This window comes from Pleurodeles waltl, chromosome 6 (genome assembly GCF_031143425.1).
Source record: "Pleurodeles waltl isolate 20211129_DDA chromosome 6, aPleWal1.hap1.20221129, whole genome shotgun sequence".
NCBI lineage: Eukaryota > Metazoa > Chordata > Amphibia > Caudata > Salamandridae > Pleurodeles > Pleurodeles waltl.
Genome location: NC_090445.1, coordinates 1,595,664,660 through 1,595,688,171, shown reverse-complemented (window position 1 = coordinate 1,595,688,171; position 23,512 = coordinate 1,595,664,660). Strand labels below are relative to the sequence as shown.

At 43.5% G+C, this 23,512-nt stretch overlaps 1 protein-coding gene across 3 annotated transcripts in view; it reads left to right on the top strand.

Moving 5' to 3' along the window:
• The window catches only part of TRAF2 (TNF receptor associated factor 2), a 429,606-nt gene that overhangs the window by 86,809 nt on the left and 319,285 nt on the right, over positions 1 to 23,512 (top strand). For all 3 annotated transcript variants that reach the window (XM_069241424.1, XM_069241427.1, XM_069241425.1), the window contains exon 3: positions 12,329 to 12,477. In XM_069241424.1, the coding sequence (XP_069097525.1) occupies positions 12,392 to 12,477 (86 nt within the window). In that variant the 5' untranslated portion in view covers positions 12,329 to 12,391. The remainder of the gene's footprint in view (positions 1 to 12,328; positions 12,478 to 23,512) is intronic.

Here is a 23,512-nt window from a genome sequence, read left to right as displayed (position 1 = left end):
GAAGCGACATTAACAATTAGTACATCTTATGCACACTGCAATAATCTGACATGTTTGCTTACACCTGTAGAGAAAAGCTTTCTAGATCACACGGAAGATAGAAGGAGGGCATTAAAGGGGAAATTGGAGAAAGGATTTGTTGGACTTTTTGCCTTACGCAGGGTCATCCCCAGTCTTTTTGCCTCCGTCCTCCTGGTTTTTCTGACCTCTCGCCGTTGGCTCTAGGACTCTGAGCACTTTATCACTGCTGACGAGTGCTAAAGTGCAGGTGCTCTCCCATCTAAAGTTGGTATGATTGGCTTATACCCAATTGGCATATTTAATTTACCTATAAGTCCCTTGTACAGTGGTATCTCTATACCCAGGGCCTGTAAATTAAATACTACTAGTGGGCCTGCAGCGCTGCTTGCGCCACCCACTGAAGTAGACTTTTAAACCTGTCTCAGGCCTGCTAGCGCAGGGCCTGTGCGCGCAGTTTTCTGCCACAGGGACCTGGCATCTAAATTTACTTGCCAGGCCCAGAACTCCACTTTTACTACATGTAAGTCACCCCTAAGTTACGTCCTAGGTAGCCCTATGGGCAGGGTGCCATGTATGTAGAAAGGCAGGACATGTGCCATATTGCATGGCCTGTCCTGGTAGTGACAAACAGCCTAACTTGGTGTCTCACTGCTGTGAGTGCTGCCTTCTCATAGGATTACATTAGAAATGCCCTGCCTTATGTGTAAGGGGTATTGTCTGATTTATGAGGGGTAGCATAGGCGTGTTTGGTATGGTTGTGATGGTGATAATAAATACTGCTTACTGGTGTGGGTGTATTTTGTATTACTACCACAGAAATGCCACTTTTAGAAAGTGCGCATTTATCTGTACTTATGACTCTGGTGTTTTGCAGCTTGACTCCAATCCACGTCTGGGCAGAGTGACAGTTGGGCTTTGTGCATACTTTTCAGACAGCCTGTACACAGGGAGGGTGGAGGTGTCACAGAGGTGCATCTGCATACTGAATAGTCTTCCTGGGCTGAGAGAAGGGAGAGGCGGGGCACACCTACATTTGTAAAGGCTGTGCCCTGGCTTCACACAATAGGGTCGTTAACCCCCAACTGATGTTTGGAGCCTGTGCTGAAAGGAGAGAGGGGGCACTCCCAGAATCAGTTGTAACTGGCTGGAACCTCCTCTCCCTAACATTGTAAAACACTGTAAGAACTGACTATAAGTACAGGGGAATTTTCCCCACAATTTGGAGATATTTTGAACTTACCTGGAACTGGACACAGACTGCTGGAAGGCCTCCACAGGAACCGCCATGGACTGCTGCTGCTGTGCTGACCTGTGACCTGCCTGGTCACTGTAAAGGACCACCATTTGCTGGCATCTTCCTTGCGCTGGCCTGTTGTTGGACCCTGTCCCCCTGTGGACCTTTTCCTTGAACTCTACTCCCCAGGGGCAGGGTGCTGTGGCCCCTGACCCCTGCATCCATGCTTAAAGCACGAGGGGTGCTTTCCTTCACTGAATTAGGCGCTTTGGAGAGCGCCTCTTTGGGGATGTCCTTAGCGCTTGTAAGCGCTGCCCCTTTCCTGTGATTAGTGCTTGCTTAGCGCTCTGCTGCTGTAGTGCTGGGAATCACCGCCGCAGCCCGGGGAAGCTGTTTTGTTAAAGCGCGATTGTAGCGTGCTTCCTGGTGCCCCCGGGGCACGAAGAAAACCTTCTTGTTATCTCCTGGAGCAAGCGCTCCTATTGGTGCCCCCGGGGCGAGGACCGCTCCGTGGAGCACCCCTGGGGCACCGGCAGACCCTGCCTTGGGCCCGAACGTCATCGGGAGCAGGAGGGAGAGGAGGACGCCTCTCCCTCGCCTGTTGGAGTCCCGGAGGACTCTCCTTTCATTTCTGGGCTGGGCGGTAGCCTCACCGGAGGCTCGCACGTGCCGCCGGCTCCCTTGTTGGCCCCCGTGTGGGCCAGTGGCATTTTTGGAGGTCTCCCCTGTGTGAGGGCCGGTGGAGGCCCGGGGAGACCCCAGGAGTTTGCGGGTCCCTGGAGGGGCCCGTTTTCAACCCAGATGGGGTGCGTGGCGCCCCCCTCCTTCCTTGAGGATTTCCTTGACTTAGGGCCCCCCTCGTGAGGGCCGGTGGAGGCCTAGGGGGGCCCGTCAATGGTATAGAGGAGGTGCGTGCTGCCCTCTTCTCCTCAAAAGGACGTCAGAGGCCCCCATTTTGCGCATAGGAGTGCCGGGGGCCCCATTGTTCATATTCTAGGCACTGGAGGTGCCTTCCTCAAGCCAGGTACTGTTAAAGGAACAATATATAGAACATAAGTTCTTACTAGAGACTTCTTCTGATTTATATGTTGCCTACCTGTTTTTGATGGTGTTTCATATGTATGCAAATGTTCCTTTTATGGGCATGACTTGCTAATATGTTTCCCTAACTTGCCATATGTTTTCTAATGTTCCTACTATGGGCGTTTTATGATATTCTTATGACAAGTGTTCTAATGTGATAACGTGTTTCCTGACTACTGCTTATGTTGCAGAATACTGAGTAATCTGTGTGTTATGTGTGACTACTGCTAATTTGCAGAGTAACTAATGTGTAACGTTCTGACAACTGCTAAGGTAGCAGGATAGTACTGATATGTGATGTTTGGTCTGATAATTGCGTTGTGTACAATACAGTATATTTTCATATAATCTGGTGTTGTGTTTCCTTTGTGGTGGGGATATTGCATCACATGTGTTGTGCACATGCTTTACACATTGCCTCCGGGTTAAGCCTGACTGCTCGTGCCAAGCTACCAAGGGGGTGAGCAGGGGTTATCTTGGACGTGTAACTCCCTTGCCCTGATTAGAGTGGGTAAGTTCTGCCTGGCTGAGGTACATACCCTAGCCAACCAGAAACCCCATTTCTAACATTGGTGTCAGCGGTGAGGGTAGGACTTGCGCTTGCACAATACCATTGTGACTCATTATTTCACTACAAGGATTGCGTTTAGACCATCACATGTTTGCCTTCTCTTAACTTTCTCTCTTTGGTCATTTTTCCTGTTTTCAGTTCTCACGCTTGGGTATTGTGGTTGTTACATTTGAGTTATTTGTACCTTTTCAAGATGGGGCTTACCTTTGATTTAGAGGACCTGCCGTTTTACACGCAGGAGGAATTAGAGGGGTTCTGTAGAGAGAGAGGGCTGCCTGTAGAAGGGGACCTCAGGAGATCTCTGAATTTCTTTGAAAGGTTTGTGACATATACCCAGGGAGGGAGTGTGCTTAGGGGGTACCCAGAGGATCCTGAGTGTAGCGAGGGTTCCCAATGGGAGGGCTCCCAGACCTCATCCCTAGAGAGTGTTAGAGAGACTGATCAGGAGGGTGAGAATGACCGGTTGGGGACGCCAGTTGACGGGGAAGGCCCAAGTGATAGGGAGTCTCTTGCTGGGTCCAGTGTAAGAAGCAGGGCTACCTCTCATTCCTTGACACCTGATGAGCTAAGAGATAGGCGGGAAGAGAGGGACCTGAAGTTGCAGTTAGCGCGCCTAGCTGTTGAGGAGAGAAGGGCTGAGGTAGAGAAGGCCTTAGTACAGGAGAGGATGGCAGAGGCAGAGAGGGCCTTTGCCAGAGAAAGACTCGCTCTAGAGCGCAGTCTGAAGGTTCTGGACTCACCAGCGCTGCAGGTGGAGTCCAGTGGTGGCAGCAATGTACAGTGCTGTAGCAAATATGTTCCTCAAATACCCATAGATCTGGTACCTAGGTTCCAAGAGGGGGGTGACATACGTCAGTGGTTAAAGGAATATGAGAGGGCTCTGGTAGAGCGCAGGATCCCTGAGAAGGATTGGGAAACTGGCCTAGGGAGCTCTATTTCTGAGGAGGGGAGGGATGCCCTACTGACTCTAGAAGAGAGTGACAGGGAGAGGTACTCCGCTGTAAAGAATGCACTGATTGTGAAGTATGGTTTTTCCCCTGAGGAATACAGAAAAAGGTTTAGGGGTGGTAAGAAACTGTCCCATCAGTCTTGGGAGGAGTTTGTGGAGGATTGCTGCATTGCACTAGATGGATGGGTGAAGGGCAGCACAGTAAACAATTTTGAAGGGCTGTTTAATCTGATTGTCAGAGAGCACCTGCTTAGTTGTTGTTTTTCAGAGCTACGCCAACACTTGTCAGTGTGTGAGCTCTCTGACCCCAGGGAGCTTGCAAAGGAGGCAGACTTCTGGTTGCGTACCAGAGGGTCTGGTGTGGCATTAGGGGGTGTTCCTAATGAGAGTGGTCTAGGTGTTTCCCAACCAGGTGTGGTGGGAAAGGCTTGTGTCCCAGGTAGGTCCCAGTGTATTGAGGGCATGTAAGGCACCCCATGTCCAGTCTCAGAGGAGAGGGAATAGGGTTGGGCTGAGGCACCCCATTTCTAACAGGATTGCAGCAGCGAGCTTTTGTAAATAGTGAGAGCTATAGTGCAATTAGGGAGAAAGGGAAATTAGCTTTAGATGCACTACACGTAACGTAAACATGATGTGTTTGTGGGAACGAGTGAATGTAAGCATGTGTTTTTGTTTCAGAGTAAGTGGACGTTCATGTTAAATGGACAGGATCCAACGATCCCTGGGAGGGAAGAAAAGAAAAGGGAGAAAGTGTTCAGAGCAAAATTAGAAGGGGCAAAGTTGAGGGAAGAAATTGAAATGAGAGAATTTTGAAAATGATAAATTGTAAAGAAAGGGTTTGTGTGATGACAAGAGTCATCAGAGGAGGGATTGTTGGAGTGTAACTTTTATAATCAATATTAACATGAAAAGCTTGCAATATAATGTTCAGTGAAACCGCATAAATGGTTTAATGTAATGCACGCGTTTGGAATGTGCCCACGGAGAGTGGCCACCAATGTATGTGATGATTAATGAAACGGACTAATAATGAATCAATAATGTACTCATGTATGGTTTTGTATTAACGTATCCTAATTAGAGCTATGTATTAAGGTTTTGCTAAATTAATCACTAGGCCTTAGTTAGCAAGGGGCTGGGCCTAGCTGCCTGGTCTCATGTTAACTGTGTTTTTCTAATGTGCAATGTGCTGCTTTCCTGAAGGACACAAAGCTGTACTTTTCCAGAAGCTAGAGATATGTGTGTAGCTGTAGTAAATTCTTTCTCATGGGACCCGACTTGCTCAAGGAGACATTCTTGCCGAATGCAACAGTGTAATTCGCAACAGGTGCAAGGTCGCCTGGACTAGGGGAAGACAATGGACTGGAGCGACAAGTGTAACTTTTCTTACCTGACATTCCACCCTCTGAAGACGTCAATCACAGGAGCCAATCAACTGAATGAGAACTGTCATAGGTGAGAATTCTAGTAAGGTGTGTGACAGATTTATTGGACAGAGATAGCGATGCACCAAATATTGCGCAATGGGAAATTAGAGACTTGTTCGACAACTTTGGTATAACGGCGTGACCTGAAGAGAAATCAGCCTTTCTTAGCCGTTCTTCCTCGCCATTATCGAACCATTCCTCGTCCTTCTTCATCACCCTTTGCCATTCTGAAATACATTTAAACCATCCTCATCCCACCCCTTGCCTGATGTGCACTTCTCCTTATGAGAGAAGAGCTTTTCTTGCTATGCCCTACTGAGACTTACCTGCCTGCCCTGGCTGATGGCAAATCGACCGATGTCCTAAGGACAAAGACTGATCCTGCATGCTCACTCATTCGGAGGGGTAACTATCTGATGATAAACTGTAATTGTCTGTTTGTCTTTTCTTTCTAGGTACCAAATGCTCTTTTGATAGAGGCCATAGTTAGATGGTTTTCAAATTCATGTTGCTAGATTGTTTTGCATGAAGTCCAACATGCTGATGCTAATTAGAGGTTAGTTAAGGAGTTCACTGATATCGGATGCAAATAGACAAATTACTGAATTCTTGCTTTGTTGAATAATGTTCTAATTATACTCTGCTAAAGTTGACTCATGTTAACGTCGAGTTGCCAAGTTATAGTGGTATTGATGTGCTTATTGATATTGTGACTAATAAATATGATACTAGAGTGTAACTAATAGGGAATAAAAATCCTAACTCTTACTAGATTTTGTGTGGTTATTCATGGCTGAAAGGTCATGGTGTGTTTATCTTTGTTAAATGTTATTGATTAGTTGGTTGATTAGTTATTGTGAATATTGATGAGGTTGTTAATCTATTGATTGAAATGTAAAACGGATATCTCGTTCTGGGAGGTTTGGACGCGTTATCCGTTCCTGTGCCTTTCCAGTCCCTTTCAACCATGTTGATTGGAGGACTTCAGGGCAGAACGCTCCCGCACCCCTACGATCCTGACCATGGGAAAGGAGAAGTGGGTGCATACTTCGTCGTCTCAGACCTGCATAGACAAGTATACTACCCCATGCGGGCCCAAGAATAATCAAGAAATTGGTAATCACGGATCTGGAGAAACTACATGTGTAGAAGCTACATAATCGGCGACATTCAAGTATAGAAGAGAACCTAAGCAAAACTGAGTGACTAGCCCTAAAAAAAAATCTAATTGAAAATGACAAAATAATGATCAAGCCAGTGGACAAAATTTGAAGTATTCAGATACTAAATTCAGAGCACTACGTTAAAGAAGCCGTGAGGCAGCCGAATGGTGAAACTAATTATGCCAAACTTAATCACAATACGAAACAAATTTTTTTAATTGAACTAAGTACACATGTAAAACAATTGTGAAATTAGTCTACTAAATGATGAATGAAAATATCGAACAGTAACCTGCCCAACTATACCAACAATATACTTTCTCCAAGTAATTCATAAAAGATTAAACTGTCTTCCAGGCAGACTGATGTCCATACACCCATTGTCAAAACTCTCAGTTCATAAATAAAAGCTGCAGGGGATTTCTAAGAAATCTTGCAGTACAACCTGGACGTGGTAGCATTTTACACGTCTGTCTACCACAAAGTAGGATTACAGGCATGTGCGTATTTTCTAAAGCTAAGAAACATTGGTGAATTTCAACACTCCCAAATGCGATTACACATGATCGAACTATGTTTAAACAACGTTTTTCTTTTCAACCATACATTATTTCAACAAAGCTGCAGCGGTGCTATGGACATCTCCTTTTCCCTAAAGTATGAAAATCTTACTTTGGGGTGGTGGGAGAAGGATATAGCTTAGAGATGACAAAATTATTGATTTCCAGATATAATCATCTTATGGTCTAGATTTATTGATGAAAAAACACGAGGAATTTATGACATACTGTTGCAAAGCCATTTTAGTAATGGCATGTGCACGTTATTTTAGTAATTAGGCCTGCTGCTTGTGCCCGTTAGCCTAGTAATATTTTATTTTGCTTTGTTTATTATTTTGGAATCTGCCACATTCATGGTGCTGTTTTCTTTTCTTTATCTAGTCGGCCTTTTGCCTAGGAAAGCATTGCGTCTTTTAGCGCAACATCAATATTGTGAACGTAAGCATATTTAGATAAGTATAGATTTACTATTAACTCCACATCTACATACCTCAATGTAACATCGTCAAGGTTTATGGATGTGGAGTTAAGGTTAGTAAATCTGTACTTAACTTCAAAGGATTATGGTAGAGGATATTCTAGATAAGGCTTTATACAGAATTATATTTTGTTACTCTATACTGTGATTTACATGTCTTATTATAAGGGTGATGGAGCCAAACCCACACTCCTCATATTGGAGTCCTGTCATAATCTTCAGACCCTTGCATTCATGACACCCATGACCAGTGTGTAAGTCTCAAACCCCCACTGCTTTGAGTGCTATGGCTGTCATATTCTATTTTTTAAATCCTTCCCAGCATGGTATCTGGGACCAGCATCCATGGGCACAGGGATCGCTAAAAACCTGTTGAAAGTGTTTCTCTACATGGCACCTTTCCTTGGCCACTTTTTGCCACCAGGCCATATCTTGTCTTTCAAGTTCAGTTTCTCAACATAGTACTTCAAACTCCTGTTCTTTTTTTCTTTGTGAGCTGGCCCACTGCAACAGCAAGAAACTACCACCACTTTAAGTTTTGTGTACTGGCTCTGAAATAGCCTCTTGTGTGACCCTGTGCCTTGTGAGCAGCAGGCCTCTGTTATTTCCATTGTGGGGATAGTGAACACTTTCCGATTGTGTGATTCCCAATCTCCTCTTAAATCCCTTAAAACACCATTTACCAGTGTGCCCCGCATCACTTTTGCATTCTAGAACTGGCATTGCTACCTTCTAATTTTGAAGGAATTAATGTTTTTGAATACTTTGGGATATGCTGTGTTCAGGATAAGGCCTTAGCTGGCCAGCCTATAGCTGTATCGCATCCTAAAACAATTTAGAGGAACAAAATATTTATTAATCCATGACCCAGTTATTTTTGGAAGACTGTATACTTTTGGGTATAAAAAAAGGTTTATACAGAGTAAATCTTCTTTAACTATTCAGTACAATTTATATGTCTTGGTACAGAATACTTAATCTGTTTTGAATGTCTCATGTCCTTCATTTTTCAATAAGTAGTGGCACAGAGAGAAAGTTGACATTGGGTTAGCACCCTTTAAATATTGCTTTTTTGCCTTTATTTCATTATTTGGATGAACTGACAATCAAAGTCAAGGTTTCTTGTGGATGGTTAAACTATCCCATTTGTGTTTGCATGACGTTTTGGTAAAGGAGAATGGGGTGGTCATTTTTTTAGACTTTAGATGAAATGCGATCGTTACCTAGTAATTGAGAGCCTTTGTATTTTCTTTGATGGATTTATTTTTCTGACTTGACATTTTGTTTGCTGAATTATGCATTTTTAGATTCTGAAATGTATACTGTTTGGATGCCAGAGCCTGTCATAAAAACATGTTCTATTTAATAATCTATCTTGTGCGTTTATTTCTTTTACTTTGCTGTCAAAGTAACATGTTAAATTTAAAGTTTTTTTTTTTTGTTCACAAAGTACAAATGTGGACACAACTCTGCTTAATGATGCAAAGAAAATACTGTCCCTTTACCAAGACAATCTACTGTGCAATATTGGGCTTTGTATGTCTCTAAAGTTACCTACTTACAAAGCAGACTTCATTTTCTGATTCAGTTTGAGAACTGTTAGACCTGTCAGCCTTGGTGTGGTATTATCCCAAACGCTTTGCCTTTGCACCAGTTTTCTGAATTTAGTTTTTGTTTGCATTACCACTGTTAAGCAGTGCTAACGTTCTTATGCTGTCTCCTTTAAACATGGTAAAATGTGCTTATCCACAATTGAAACCTTTTATTTACTTGTGAGTTCCTAGTATATGGGACCCCAGGTACCCGGGGCCTGTAAATTAAATGCTGCTAGTGGGCATATAGTTTTCATTGTGCCACCCATTAAAGTAGTCCTTTAAAATGTGTCTCGGGTCTGCCATTGTAGCCTGTAGCTCAGTTTTAAACAGTCAATTCGACCTGGCAAAAAATATTTTGCCAGGCTTAAACCTTTCTTTATTAATACCTATAGGTTACCCATAAGTTAGACCCTAAAAAGCCCATAGGGCAGAATGCATCCTACTTATTAAAAAGTAGGACGTGTTTTTAGGTTTTGCATGTCCTGGTGGGGGGAAAAAAGCCTAAATGTGTTTTTTGCTCCTGTAAGTCCTACTTCTCCAATAGGATAATATTGGGTTACCTTAGTACATTTAATAAGTACGAACATTTGATTGAGAACAGGTAGAATTATTGTGTTTGGACTCAAAAGAATTGTAAATACAAATCCTCTTTGGGAAAGTCTGGCTTTTAAGTCACATGTCTTAAAAGTTCACTAGCATAAAGCTGCCATTTTCTTGTCCTAACTATTTGGAGCCTCCTGCCACTATCCTGGGTCTCATGGCCCTGCTGTTAGTCTTTGTTCATTCCTCCCAGATAGTGAGACAAAAGGGCTTTGATGTGGACAGGATGGGCCAACCTGACATGATGAGTGGAGGCGGAGCTGTTCTGCCCCACATGCATTTTAATATAGGCTGCTTCCAGCACACGCAAAAAACCCAACACTAATCTTTTTTCACCGTAGACTTCTTGTAGCCTGGCAGGGGGAGGAAAGAACTTTGTAGAACCAGCTGTTGGAGTAGCCTCAATGTTTCCACCACTTCAAAGGCTGGCACCAGGTATAAATATTGGACCCTCAGAGCAATTCTGCAGTGCACTCCTAGACCTGGGGAGTACTTCAGAATGACTGACTTGGACTTCCATAGGACGGCCCTGAGGCTTGTGGCCTGCCTTGTACCTCAGAGAGCTGCCCTTCTGCTTGAGACCTGCCTTGCTGCTTAAACCCAGGGCTACCAGAGTGAATCAAAGGGCTAGTTAGCAGGCCTCTTGTGTGATCTACAGGGACAAAACAAGCCCCAGAGACCTTCTAACTGTACCTGGCCTCTGCTGGACTGAGTCCTGACCACCCACATGGTGCCCCTACAGTCCTGGATCCTTGGCAGAGGTGTGGAAGGTGTTGATCCTGACTACTCCTAAAAGTTGGGACATTAACATTTTTTTTCACCAAAAAGTGGCCCGAGAACTGACAGATGTCCTGGACCTATCTGCCAGCCAGTCTGCCTGAGGTACATCACCGGTCAGCCTGACTTTGCTGTAGCTCCTGCTACATTCTTCTCTGGGATATTGGAAGGCAGAATGTTTGTCACTCTATAGTGGAGAAGTGTGGCACAATGTTTAGAGTGGCAGACCCTGATGCAGAGATCTGGTCCAAGACCAGGGTGGTTCAATTCCCACCTTGGCGGGTCTTGGGCTCAATTCCCTTGGACCAGATAATTCTCACCTCAGTGTCTAATCTAATTAATGGGACCCACTCTGTAACTCTGGGCAATAGCTTACTTAATCTCCACAACGGCCCTCACAGCGCTTTGATGCTTGGTTTTACCTGGGGCTGTCCAGGAGTGGGTGCCTCACAGGGAAAAGCCAGTAGGGGTTCCACAGCGGTATGTGTACAGCACCTCGAGACCCTAACAGGGGAGTAGTGCGCTATACAAATGCAAAGTTTACATTTTTATAGAAAGCCCACAGAAAGAAATTATTTGTTACATTACAGCAGTAACCATCTCAGACGTTTTAGGGATTACCTGCAATTTGGTCAATGTTTGCGTATTTGCAGAAATAGCATGAAAACTTGATTACTTCAGAGAATGAGATGTTATTATAAATAAACTTTCGGAGAGGGGTTATCCCAGGAGACTGGTGAAACAATCCTGTAAAAGAGTATGGTATAATCACAGAGAACTTCTATTAGAGCTTCAAGTCAAGAAAGATAACATGGACAGGCAGGTGTGTGTGACTACTTTCAATCCAGATAGCAACAGAATTAGAAAGATCAGGAGGTGACAGAGATTGGTAGAAGAGCACCTTATGAAAAAGAGATTTTCCGCTTTTTTCATTCAAACAAGGAAGAAATTTAAAGGATGCCCTCATTAAGGCCACATTACCATGTCCACCTATTACTAATCTTAACACATTATGGGGACTCCTGGCAATAATAGGTCATCTTCAATGCGATCAGTGTCTTGCATTGAAATTTAGATTCAACACTAGTAACTTGTGTTATGGCAATGAAGTTACTAATTTGACTACTTTCAGTAATTGCAATTCCCAGAAGCAGAATTAAGTGTGGAACTGCTGGTGCACTCCTTGTGGAACACTTCCAAAGGCTACAACGTAGCAACGATAATCTTAAATGGCAAGTAAAATGAAAAGTTTATTTGGGTCCATGTGGAGGTGATCAAGTCAGCCTTCTGTGCAAAAGAGAACTGTTTCGGATGGCCAAATGTGGCACGATCACGGAAGACTTGATTACGTTTGAAGACTGGAGGCAAGCTTCAGCCTCATGAATTTACATTAACACAATAATGCAACTGTTGTCTTTTGATTTGGACTTAAATGGGGGGCACTGGAAGAAACCTACCCTCTTTTCTGGTTTAGTGGGGCAATGGGCAACAATAGCCCTACACATTTAAGATTTGCTTGAAAATATGACACCAATATGTAATATAATTGTTTGAACAAGTTTTTGTGCATGCTCAGTAGGCTTAGTATTTTAACTCAACTAGAGGATTCACATGCTCATTACACCCCATGCAACTTCAGATACGTCGGTGGGTGGATACGTGATATACAGTGGTATAGATAGAGTTGTAATTGAGGTTTTTTCTTGGTTTGACTTTGTCCAACCAGCCCTATGCATTAGGAGCTTTCTTCCTGTCATTTTCAGTTTTGTTATGAGAGGGCGCAGGCCTCCGCGTTCCGTTTTTGTTTCACTCCTGTTTTTGTCCTAGAGCAGCTGCAGAGCGACTGTAATTCACTTTTTCTTGCTTTCAGGCGTTATAATGTTCTCTTGGACTATGTGCAAAGGAAGCCGCAGAATTACAACATAACCTTCCGATGCCTGGGCCCGCGGGACTGCAAATGGAATGGCCTTACCTCGATCTCTACAGTGCCAGTTGCGACCCCTTGGCTCCTAAACGCATGTGAGTATTTTTCGGATTAGTACTTGCATGATTAGTTCGTGTACTTTTAAAGATGAGATTAACCATGTGAGCTAAGATAAATACGTTCGTTACCAAGGAGAATGAAATCTGTACAATTGTGAAACTGCATTTTATATATTTTATATTTTGGACAGCTTGTTTGCGCGTGACACTGAACAAAATCGTTTCTGTTTCAACTGAAGGCGCCGCCCCAGCTTTTATGGGGTTCAGAGTTTGGTGTTTTTTTTTTTTCCCATCCCGTGTTTATACCGCAGGATTATCCAGTTGTCCGCGAGGTTTAATGCTGACTCTGTGGGTCCTGGTGTTTGATGTGGCCCAGTCGATCACTGGTCACTGCTTTGAGGCCGGTGAGAGAATGTAGTCGCACATATTCTTTGTGTTTTAGATCTGGCACTCAACACGCCTTTCCAGGTTACCCGGATACGGGGCGGCCGTAGCGACTAAGGGCTTGAAGCCAACCCGCAGGGTAGTCAGAAGCTTTGAATGCGTGTTTGGATATGTGTTTTTTGGGGGTGGAGGAGTGTGGGCGGTGGGGATTGAAACATTTCCCTTATGATAAAAACGGTGACAAACCCCCACCAAACAACATTTGTTTTTGATTACCTTCAGCAGTGCTTTAAATGGAAACCTAGAAGTGCAGGTACTCTCGCACTGACCTTCCGGGAGTGAGATCCGCTGTCCTCCTTTCATAGATTTCAGAATCTCCCTTGTAGATGCAAGTCTGCCAGTGCCGTTGCATGGTCCCATGTGGCTTCCGTGGTTTATGGTCCCATGTGGCATCCGTGGTTTATGGTCCCATCTCATCAGTAGTGTGTGCCGTGCCGCTGAAAGAGAGATGTCTTGCCGGACAAGGCTTATGATAATATCGCATCAACTTCTGCTACATTGCCTTAAATTGTTTTAGAGTGAAACAAAGTAATGATTCTTTTGTCATACTGAAACTGAAAGCAAAGATGGGATTGCAGACAAAAACTATCTTTGGTGGTAGCTGCCAGTTCAGGGCTTTGTCAGGAACTTGCAAGCCTCACTGATCATGCCAAGGCTAATTCTATAATAGATCTTGAATACTTGCAATTCCAATTGCTACTATAGCAATTTCCTTCTTTACTTTCCGCAGATCTACGTACTGGGGCTGGAGAAAGCAGTATGCAGCAGTTCCGGGCTGGAATGCCTCGGAGTATGCAAACTACTAACTTGCTTGCTTTTAGGGCTGTCTACTACTGCTACTCTACTACTACTCTAATCCTTTCTATAAACTGAGAAAGGTTGTAAATTTACTCCTGACAAGGGCAGAAGGAGAAGTTCTTCCAGGATTGGGGAAAGAAGTGGTTGGAGTCAACGTGAACTTGTAAAGACTCAATAGATTTTCGAATGAGAAAATCTACACATGCATATTTGCTTGTGCTAAAATACAGTTCACAAATATTTTCTAGGAGTATGATTTCCTGGTCTACTTCTGTAACTTCTTGTGAATACATGAAAGACACAAATTCAAAGACATAAATTATGGGTGCACATTTGTGACTTTTTAAAGAATTAGGTCCCTAGTTATGTCTGGCGTTGACCAAGACATTTTGGTTTTATTAAAATTCTATTTCTCTCTATCTATTGGCTGGCTTTACTGTGAGTGATCACATTCTGCTGTCTGCAAGGAGCATATTAGCACAAAAAGTAGTTTTGTTCAGTGCAAGGAACTACTGTGGCGATCAGTGGCATAAAGAAACTTGAGGGGGCCCCTCTGCAAAGAACATGGAGGGGCTCCCCTCTCCAGACTCACTCAGGGCAGGTGCTGTGCTGAGGGGGGGGGCTTTGTTACACCACAGATGGCAATGTGTGCGTTTTTAAACGTCCAAACTTTTTTTGTGTGCTTTTTGCCAGTGTTCGTTACAGTGGTGAGGGCCTGGCAGCTCCCAAGGCAAAGTGTTGCAAAAGTCATGTCAAAACAAGGCATGCATTGACAAAACCAAAAGACTAACAACAAATTTGGGATAGGTTGGCTTTGCCAGTGCTGGTTTATTTTCATGCTTCCCATAATCTTGTTGAAAATGGTTACACTGATTTTCCATTAGGAATATTTTTTGGAAATACTATCATCCATAACACATTTGACTAAATGACGCTTCAAAGAAATAGCACCTAATTTCATAGTAGTGAAACTTTTTTCTGAACATTTTTATTTTGAAAGCAAAAAATCAGGACTCTTGCTTACAAGCTTCTGCAAATATTTGCATCTAATCATAGGGCATTCTGGGAGCATTATACTTAGCTTCATATTGTTAAACTTTTCAAATGTGTGTGTACACTTTTTTTTGTTTTTGTTTTACTAGAACCACTGTCAGTGGTGCAGTGTACCCTCAAAACATTTATTTACAGCGCTCATCCTATTATTAAAGGCTTTTTAATAATGAACCATAAATACAAGTGCAAACACCATTAGTATATGGACACACATATTACCTCAACTATAGATAGTCCCTTCTCTGTAAACTGGCAGCCAAAGTGTTTGTGCTGTAGGGGGTTGGGCCTACCTGTCACAAGGACAACATAAACATAAAACCTTGCTGCCCTTGATGCCCTTGACCCCAAACAAGTCCCGGCACCAGCGATAGGAATTCCACATCCCTGGTGATTCTTCACTATGATGAACATGTGGTAGGTGTTCTGTATATTGTTTCTTGTTTGATTTCTTTATAGTTGATGTGGGCATAGGGGTTTTATGTTTTGCTTATTCTCCTGGATTCACTTGGTCAAGGGTCATGGTTGGACCTGCCAATTTCCAACTTGTAGTTGTTGCAGCTGGTTAAGTTTCTCCTTATTAGAGAAGCACCTAGTTCTTCCACCCAGGCTGCTAAGGTCCGAGGCTCATGTATGCCTATTCTTTCATTGTGTTCCATCTCCAAAATCTTCCCCTTTAGTTCCCTCCACCCAAAGTGTCTAGAGACTCCCATTACCACTTTTTTTTTTACTCCTTGTCACATTGTTTAACTAGCGTAGGTTCCTGGCATGGTTGCGGGATTCTGACAAGTCGGAAATCTGATTTCATGAGCAGTCTAAACTTGGGTCCTTTCTGATTTTGCCCCCTTGGTCTTTCTCTTTCTATATGTGGGGTGTATATATTAATGAAGCTATTGAATCTGTGCATCCTTGGGACATTGGGTAAACCGTTAGTCCATTTGAAGGGTATTAAACAATCCAAAGATAAATCATCTCAAAGAATCTTCACGGAGACCAAGGGACCGGGCAGAAGGGGAAGGGCAAAACTCACCAGAGAAGTGGTTGGACAGGAGTCGGTTATTGGTGACGGGAGAGATGTTGGTTTTGGCTCCGAAGCGGGGCTAGTCATTCAAGGGTGTTGTGGGTCTGGGAAGTCTCCAGTGGTAAGTGCTCATGTTAGATCAGACAGCATATCTACCTCACCACCACAGCCCTATTGGAGGTTGATTGCAGTCATACGGGGTGAGTCATGCAGGTTGAGGAAGCAGGTGGTCTTTGAAAGATGAATGAGGGTTACCCTTGCTTGGATGAGAGTAGCTGAGTGGGCCATGCTGCAAGTCTCATGGCAAGATGGGAGGCAGGTTATGCTTTGGCATATGATGACGATGCAGAAGGCCTGAGACAAGTTGGAAAAGGCAGTTGGGCTGCAGAAGGTGGGGAAGATTACCAGATGATTCAGTGCCCCTTAGCAGGCATTATCTGTTTATGTTAAAGGAGTTATTGACTGCATGGCTACTCAAGAGTGTCCCCGTGCTTTGCGGTGAAGCACGCAAAAAAAAGAATGGAAGCTGGCTACTGAACAAAGAACCGTAAGAGCTATGTCTTGAGCTTTTTCTTAAATAATCCTTCATCGTCTGGCGTAGATCCAGAGGAAGATTGTTCCAGCCCACCGGACCCAAAAAGGATAAGGAATTCCCACCAGCTTTAGCAAGACGAACCCTTAAAATTGTGTCCAGATGATTATTAGCGGAATGCAAGGCTCTCACAGGATTATAGTAAGACATCCTGTAGGATAGGTAAACTAGACCCGACTTCTGAAGTGCTTTATGCATTAGCAGAGAGGTCTTCAATAAAATCCTCTGGTTTACACGAAGCCATTTCGAATTATGCAGATGTGGGTGATGTGCTCTCTTCTAGGAAGACGGAGAGCAAGCCTGGCAGAAGCATTCTCCATAATCTGTATTTTCCTCACCAGATATTGCGCAAACCAGTGTATAAAGCATTGGCATAATCCATCCTGGACATGACCCAAGCCAGAACTACTACACTCCTAGTCTGAACCAAAAGGAAATGTAAGAATATTTTCATCATACTCAAGAAGCCAAAACACACCCCCACCACTGAGTTGATTTGATTGTTGAAAGACATATTTTTGTCAAATTTGATTCCCAGCTTATTTAACGTTTCAACTCGAGTAGTGGGTGGAGTGGCCCTTTCTGGCCCGTGCACTTCCAGATTAATCTAAATATTTTCGGTATTGCACTTCAGTTGGTTATCGCTCATCCAGCAAAAGACCGCATAGAGACCAGGTTGAATAGCATCCTCTTGGATTGGTACCCCCTTACCAAAGAAAACAAACTGTGTAGCATCAGCCTAATAATGGGGCTAAGGGCTGGGCCTTGAGGTACCGCTACTGATACACTTTGGCTGCCATAAAAATAAGGGGGTAGCCAAACCTCTTGACTCCTGCCTTCCAAAAAGGATTTCATTCACTTCCAGGTATTGTCCCTAATGCTGATCTCTTGAATGCAGGCAAGGAGCCTGGCATATGAAACCATGTCAAATGCTGCTGACCGGTTTAACAATACTAGGAAAACTCTACCGTCTGAATTGATGGTACATTTAATCTGCTAAGAGGCTTCCAGAAGGGCAGTCTCTGTATTGAACATTGGCCTAAAGCCAGATTAGTTGGGATGTAGTAATCTGTTCGTCTCAATATAATTTGAGAGCTGATTATTAACAAATTTTCCAATAATTTGGAGGACCCCAGAAGAAGTGAGATGCACCCATGGTTTCCACAGACATCTAGGTCTGCACATGGCTTCTTTGAAAGAGGAACCTTTTAGCCTGCTTCCAGCATTTGGGTACTGTAGCCGTGGCTAAGGATTTATTTAGCAAAGAATTCATAATGGGGTTGATAACGTCAACTCCCACAGCCAGGAGTGAAGGAGGACAGGAATCCGGAGATCCAGACCTTAGATTTAAAATAACAACTCTGCAATCTTCTAGGAAGATTGTGTTAAACTCAGACAACCAAGACACATTATTGGAAGGTTGAGCCAAAACTAAGAATATCAACTTCCAGGGTCTGAGTAATGGAAAGACTATTCCGGATCTCTTGTGTTTTGGTGTGAAAGTAACTGGCCAGTTGTTCACACTAAATGGCCGAAAAAGCCCTACTTCTGTGGCAGGCAGGTAGATCAGAAAGTTATTTTACAATCTTGGAAAATCTCTCTGGATTTATTTCCTGCCCTTTCTATCCTTTCTTCATTGTACTCTTTCTTCGTAGAGTTTATCAGTTACATAATTCTTCAATGCCTTTTTATACAGTTTTTTGGCCTTATACTATAGATTTTTCTCCAGGCCCTTTCTGCCTTCTTGCATTTTTTTTCTCCTGTTTAAGAGCATCACAAAACTAAAGACTAGAGATCCTATTTTTGCTGTTGCCCGACTTAGGAAAGGGGCTAGTTTTTCCACAGAAGTGTGCAGCCAGTTGTCTTACTCCTTCATATCAGTTCTTCATATCAGTTTCAGTGGAACCTGAAAGCGTCAGCTTGTTGTCTTCCAAGGAAAGCTGCAGGTTATTTTCGTAATGTTAAAAAAAAAAAAGTCTTATACGGCAGGAGCAACATGCTCGCCTGTAATGCCCTGTTGGGGCCAATTAAACTAGACTCAATAATGATGCGTTCATGCTAGAGCAATTGGCTCAGTCGTGGATAATCCGAGGTTAGAAAACACTGTCAATCATATGACCTCTCACGTGAGTGGTGTTCATGACCAGTTGAGAAAGGCGTAACAGGGACATTATGTCATTTAAAGAACGGGTGCCTTTATGAGATGAAAGGTCCCAATGAATGTTTATATCCCCAAGTGTAATACAATGGGAGAAACGCAAAAGGACATGCGAGTTAGCTTCAGTAAGAGAGCTCAAGAAAGGCCTGGCTATCCCTGGAGGGCTGTAAACCATCAGAACCCCCCCCACCCCACCGACTGTTGGGCATTCAACAAGAATTCTAATGCTTCTACCTCCACGAGTTCTGTGACCGGGGAAGATGAACATGTGTAGGCATCTTTATGAATAATGGCAATGCCTCCTCTTCCAGTATCTGGGTCAAGGTTCTGCATTTTACACCCTGTAGGTATAGCCATATCTACCACTGGTTTAGATGAGTCAGACATCCAAGCATACGTTATAAAAGGTGGGTCAGGTCTCTCATCCGTGAGAAGATCTTCGATGAATACTGCATGCATTTGGAAGAAGCAAACATTAATGAGCCATGCTTTAATTGAACCCCTAGTTTTGATAAAGACTGTGGTGCAGCATGAGTTGCTCAAAATAGTTGGAGCACCAGAATCCACTAGCCAACACATCACTTAGGGGGCACTTCACAAGGGTGTTCAGAACTAATAAATCAGCTTTCAAATAAGACTTTCTAACCATAATTTCTCTGACAATATGGAAATAGCGGCTGGTGGAGGGGTCCTCCGGGACACTGACCGGGGCAGACAGGCTTGTCTTCAGCATGCCAGGGCGTGCCCCCTGCCCACGTCCACTGCCCGTTTGCGCACCCGCCAGCATTAAATAGCTGAGCACACGTCCCTGCTTCAGGACAGGAAGCGGCCTGCCCACTTCACCACTAGAGCGGGGAAAAAGGTAGCAAGCCAACACTATGCCGCAGCCATTTAAAATTGCAATAACACTGCACAAAAGCCCTCCAAGTCACAAAACATTAGTTTCGATAGGAGAGGAGCTGCTGAAGGTTGCTCCTTACTTGCTATCCCTGCGATGGAGTGGCGGTGTGTACATCCACTCCTATTTTCAGGCACCTCCAATGCTCAGTTTCAGCACCCTCGACCGTTGCCCAATTTGTCACATGGGTCCTGCCACCGGTACCCTCCTAATCTGTGATGAGAACAGTACTCAGACCTCTTCCCTCCATTGATCACCACACAAAGATGCAGCGAAACAGTAAACGAGCCTCTGCTCCCTCCCCATCTCTCTTGCCCAATCCATGACTACAATCACAATCTTGAGGCGCTGCCCAAGATCAATAGACAGGAGCTAGTAGATGCCAGGCCTTGGAGAATCCCAGGCTCGGGAACAGAACCTTAGCAATGTCCAGACCAGGTATTCGGAGCCCAGCATCCATTTGGTCACAAAGCAACCCCTAAAGGTACTCTTCCCTTTGCCACCCACCTCCTCACCATTCTCCCATCACCTATGCTTAAACATCCTTTAGTGCTCTTGTGCTGAAAGAGCCCAGTTGTCTGTTCCACTTGAAGTGTTTGTATTTCTACTCTTACATATGCACTCCAGTACCCTTTGGTTAGGCAGTGCTTGAAAAATATTTTACTAAAATACTTTTTGTCTCTGCATTTGCTAGAAAAATAATCAGCTCCAGGGAGGTCTCAATCATATTAGCAGACCACTTACATGTAAATAGGTAAGCACCTAGAATCCCTGGGCAAAACGTTCACGAAAATATAAATCCCTCTTTCCCATTTAACATGAAATATTTAACATGCAACAAATCCAGAATCTGCATTTTACATGGGCTCAATGGGGGGTGTAAAGGATGTACATTGCCATACATTTCATGTTCTAGTTGGCAAATAATGCACATTTTCCCATCACTGCTCCTTCTGAAAAGCACTTTATACAATGAACCAGCAACGAACTCCCTTAATTTGACACAATAAAGCTACAGCAATGACATACAAAGAGATTTCTGTTGAATTCTTGGGGAAAGCTATGAGTACGTCTTTTTCATATGGAGTTGTGCTGTTTGAGTAACATGTTAAATGGATAAGAATAGGCTAGACTAGTTTTTGTACAAAAGGCTTTTGCCTACACAGAAAGTTTAGGGTCTCTCCTTCAGCCTGTGAAGTAATCATGCGCTATTGTCAGCCAACTATGATTAACATCTTGTAAGTTTAAACAGGTTCCTATATGGAGGAACGTTTTGGAACATGTCTTCAGAATTATTTTTGTTGTGAAGAGCTCATTCAAGTCGATAGCCAAGCTAGATAGCTCAACGTACCTAAATGCAAGCTTTCAGAATTCAATAGGAGAGCATGGTTTCAGCATCACACACAATCCCTTTATCTCTCTATCTGAAGGTCTCTTTTCTCTTCTTCTGGGTTTTTCTTGGGTTCTGGGTTCCTATTATCAGCCTTCCTTTTATGTGTGCTTGATGTATTTGTGGCTTACACAGTATATATTATGGAAGGAACTGCATTTCTTTTCGTCCAAGGCTGCACCAACCTGGGCTACACCAACATGTAACCCAGATCTGTGACTGGGGTGAATGTTTGACAATGTTCAGCATTCCGTCCATCACTTGATGTTTTTGCATTTGTCGCCCTAATTGGGAAGGGTATGCCCAGACATGGGTCCTGTGCTTCCCATGCCACTGGATTCAAGCTAGCCTGGCTGATGAGGGGTGAAACCCCGAAACCGGTCCCAGGATGCTTGTTTCCAGTCCAGGGAAGACCTGGCCTAGCAGTTCGGGCTGGGTCTGTTCCCATGGGGAACAGGGTCAAGACTGATTTGCATATGGCTGGGTCCAAACTGGAATGGCATGGGCAGCAAAAAAACGATGGATTTAACCCAGATCTGTGGCTGGGGGTGAATGTTTGACAATGTTCAGCATTCCGTCCATCACTTGTTGTTTTTACAATTGTCGCCCTAAGTGGGAAGGGTATGCCCAGACGTGGGTCCCGTGCTTCCCATGCCACTGGATTCAAGCTAGCCTGGCTGATGAGGGGTGAAACCCCGAAACCGGTCCCAGGATGCTTGTTTCCAGTCCAGGGAAGACCTGGCCTAGCAGTTCGGGCTGGACTGTTCCCATGGGGAACAGGGTCAAGACTGATTTGCATATGGCTGGGTCCAAACTGGAATGGCATGGGCAGCAAAAAAACGATGGATTTAACCCAGATCTGTGACTGTGGGTGAATGTTTGACAATGTTCAGCATTCCGTCCATCACTTGTTGTTTTTGCACTACACCAACATATACCTCAAATAAATACACCACAAATGGGAGAGGTTAGAATAATTGTATACTTTGGCCATATGTTGATGAGGTCCTGGGCACAGATCAGCTAGAAAAACAAGGAAAGAGTGAAACTACTGTTTTTGTGCACGTTGAGCTTCAATCTCAGTAGAAAGAAATCCAGTTTTGCTTCTCATGATGATCATTTATGGGCTTCCTTTTGATATTCAGTTATTTGTGAATAGTACAATATCTGTTCACGCACGTGGCATCCCAAATACATTTTGTTAATACACAAGCTTTCAAATTGAAAATTATTTTAACAATAGAACGGAGCTATCAGATGCAGCATTTGTTTTGATTAAAACTTAGCAGTTTAGCCAAATCCTTTGACCGACACAAACACACTAGCAATGAGGTATTTTAAAATAAAGTGACAGCTGGAGCGGCGCTCCTATACCTCCGTGTAGTGTTCATTGTGTGTTATTTCTTTGAAGAGGAATGTTAGTAGGTCATCACTTTAGAATGTAAATATGTGTTGGAATTGTGGGGAGAGAAGCTCTGGGCAGCGACCGTTGGAGAACCAAGGGGAGCAGTAGGAGAGATCTGTGTTGGCCGCATCTCGATGTCATACTTAAAAGGCAATTTTGTTACATGAAAATCGTGTTGAGTGGACTTAACAGAATCAGTAATTTCATGCCTTAAGTAGTTCACGGAACGCAATGCAAATTTACATTTCGAATATTCGGCTGTTAAGCCACAATCTTCCAATGTCTTTAATACTTCTCTCACCCTGGCTTCGTGCCGCGATTCTGACTCCGCCTTTATCAATATATCATCTTGAAAGAAAATTACCCCTTGCATATCTTTAAACCACTTCTACATCAATTGTTGAAACACGGCTGCTGCCGGAGCTAGTTCCGATGGCATTCAGTTATTCGTGAATAGTACAATATCTGTTCAAATACATTTTGTTAATACACCTGCTTTCAAATTAAAACTTATTTTAACAACAGAACGGAGCTATCGGAGGCAGCATTTGTTTTATTAAAACTTAGAAGTTTAGCCAAATCATTTGACCGACACAAATACGCTAGCAATGTGTATTTCAAAACAAAGTGACAGAATGAAACGGCGCTCCTATACCTCAGCTATACAAGATTCAAGACCTGATCCAGCATACAGAAGTTTATTTTGCTCACTGAGCAAGGATCCCAGAGCACTACTGCTTTTATAAGACTTTCTGATTGAGAAACTTTTTTTAATTTTCTTTTTACTCGTTTGTGTTTTATTTTCCCACTCACCATCTTTGTATGTTCAGTGACTTTGCTCCTTTTTTCAGAAATGTACTGGCAATTTTGGATGATTTCTAAGGAGGCAGTATGCCCTCTGTCTTTGCCTAATCTTTTTCATGTGATGGGAAATTCTTCAAAATGGATGACTGTGATGTCTGTTCTCTGGATTTGCACTTCATTAGGGGCTACCTGACTTCTGGATTTGATCTCCCTTAAGGACTGTGATGTGTCTATAGGTGTTTTTTTCATAAGGCAGAAGGACAGAAAAGAGTTTGCCTCAAAACCAGAGGTGAAAATAAAAGTCAGTGTCTGCTCCTACAGCATCCTTTTCGTCAGAAGTGGCACAAGGTTGCCTCTGCTCCTTCACCCCTAAATGAGCCAGATCACACATCCTTAGAGCGTTCATCCCGTAAATCTTGGTGTCAACACCAGCTTTGCACAATCACTATGATTTATTAGTCACCCCTGAATGTCACAAGCTACCGTACACGAATTCAGAAAGAATAGCCAC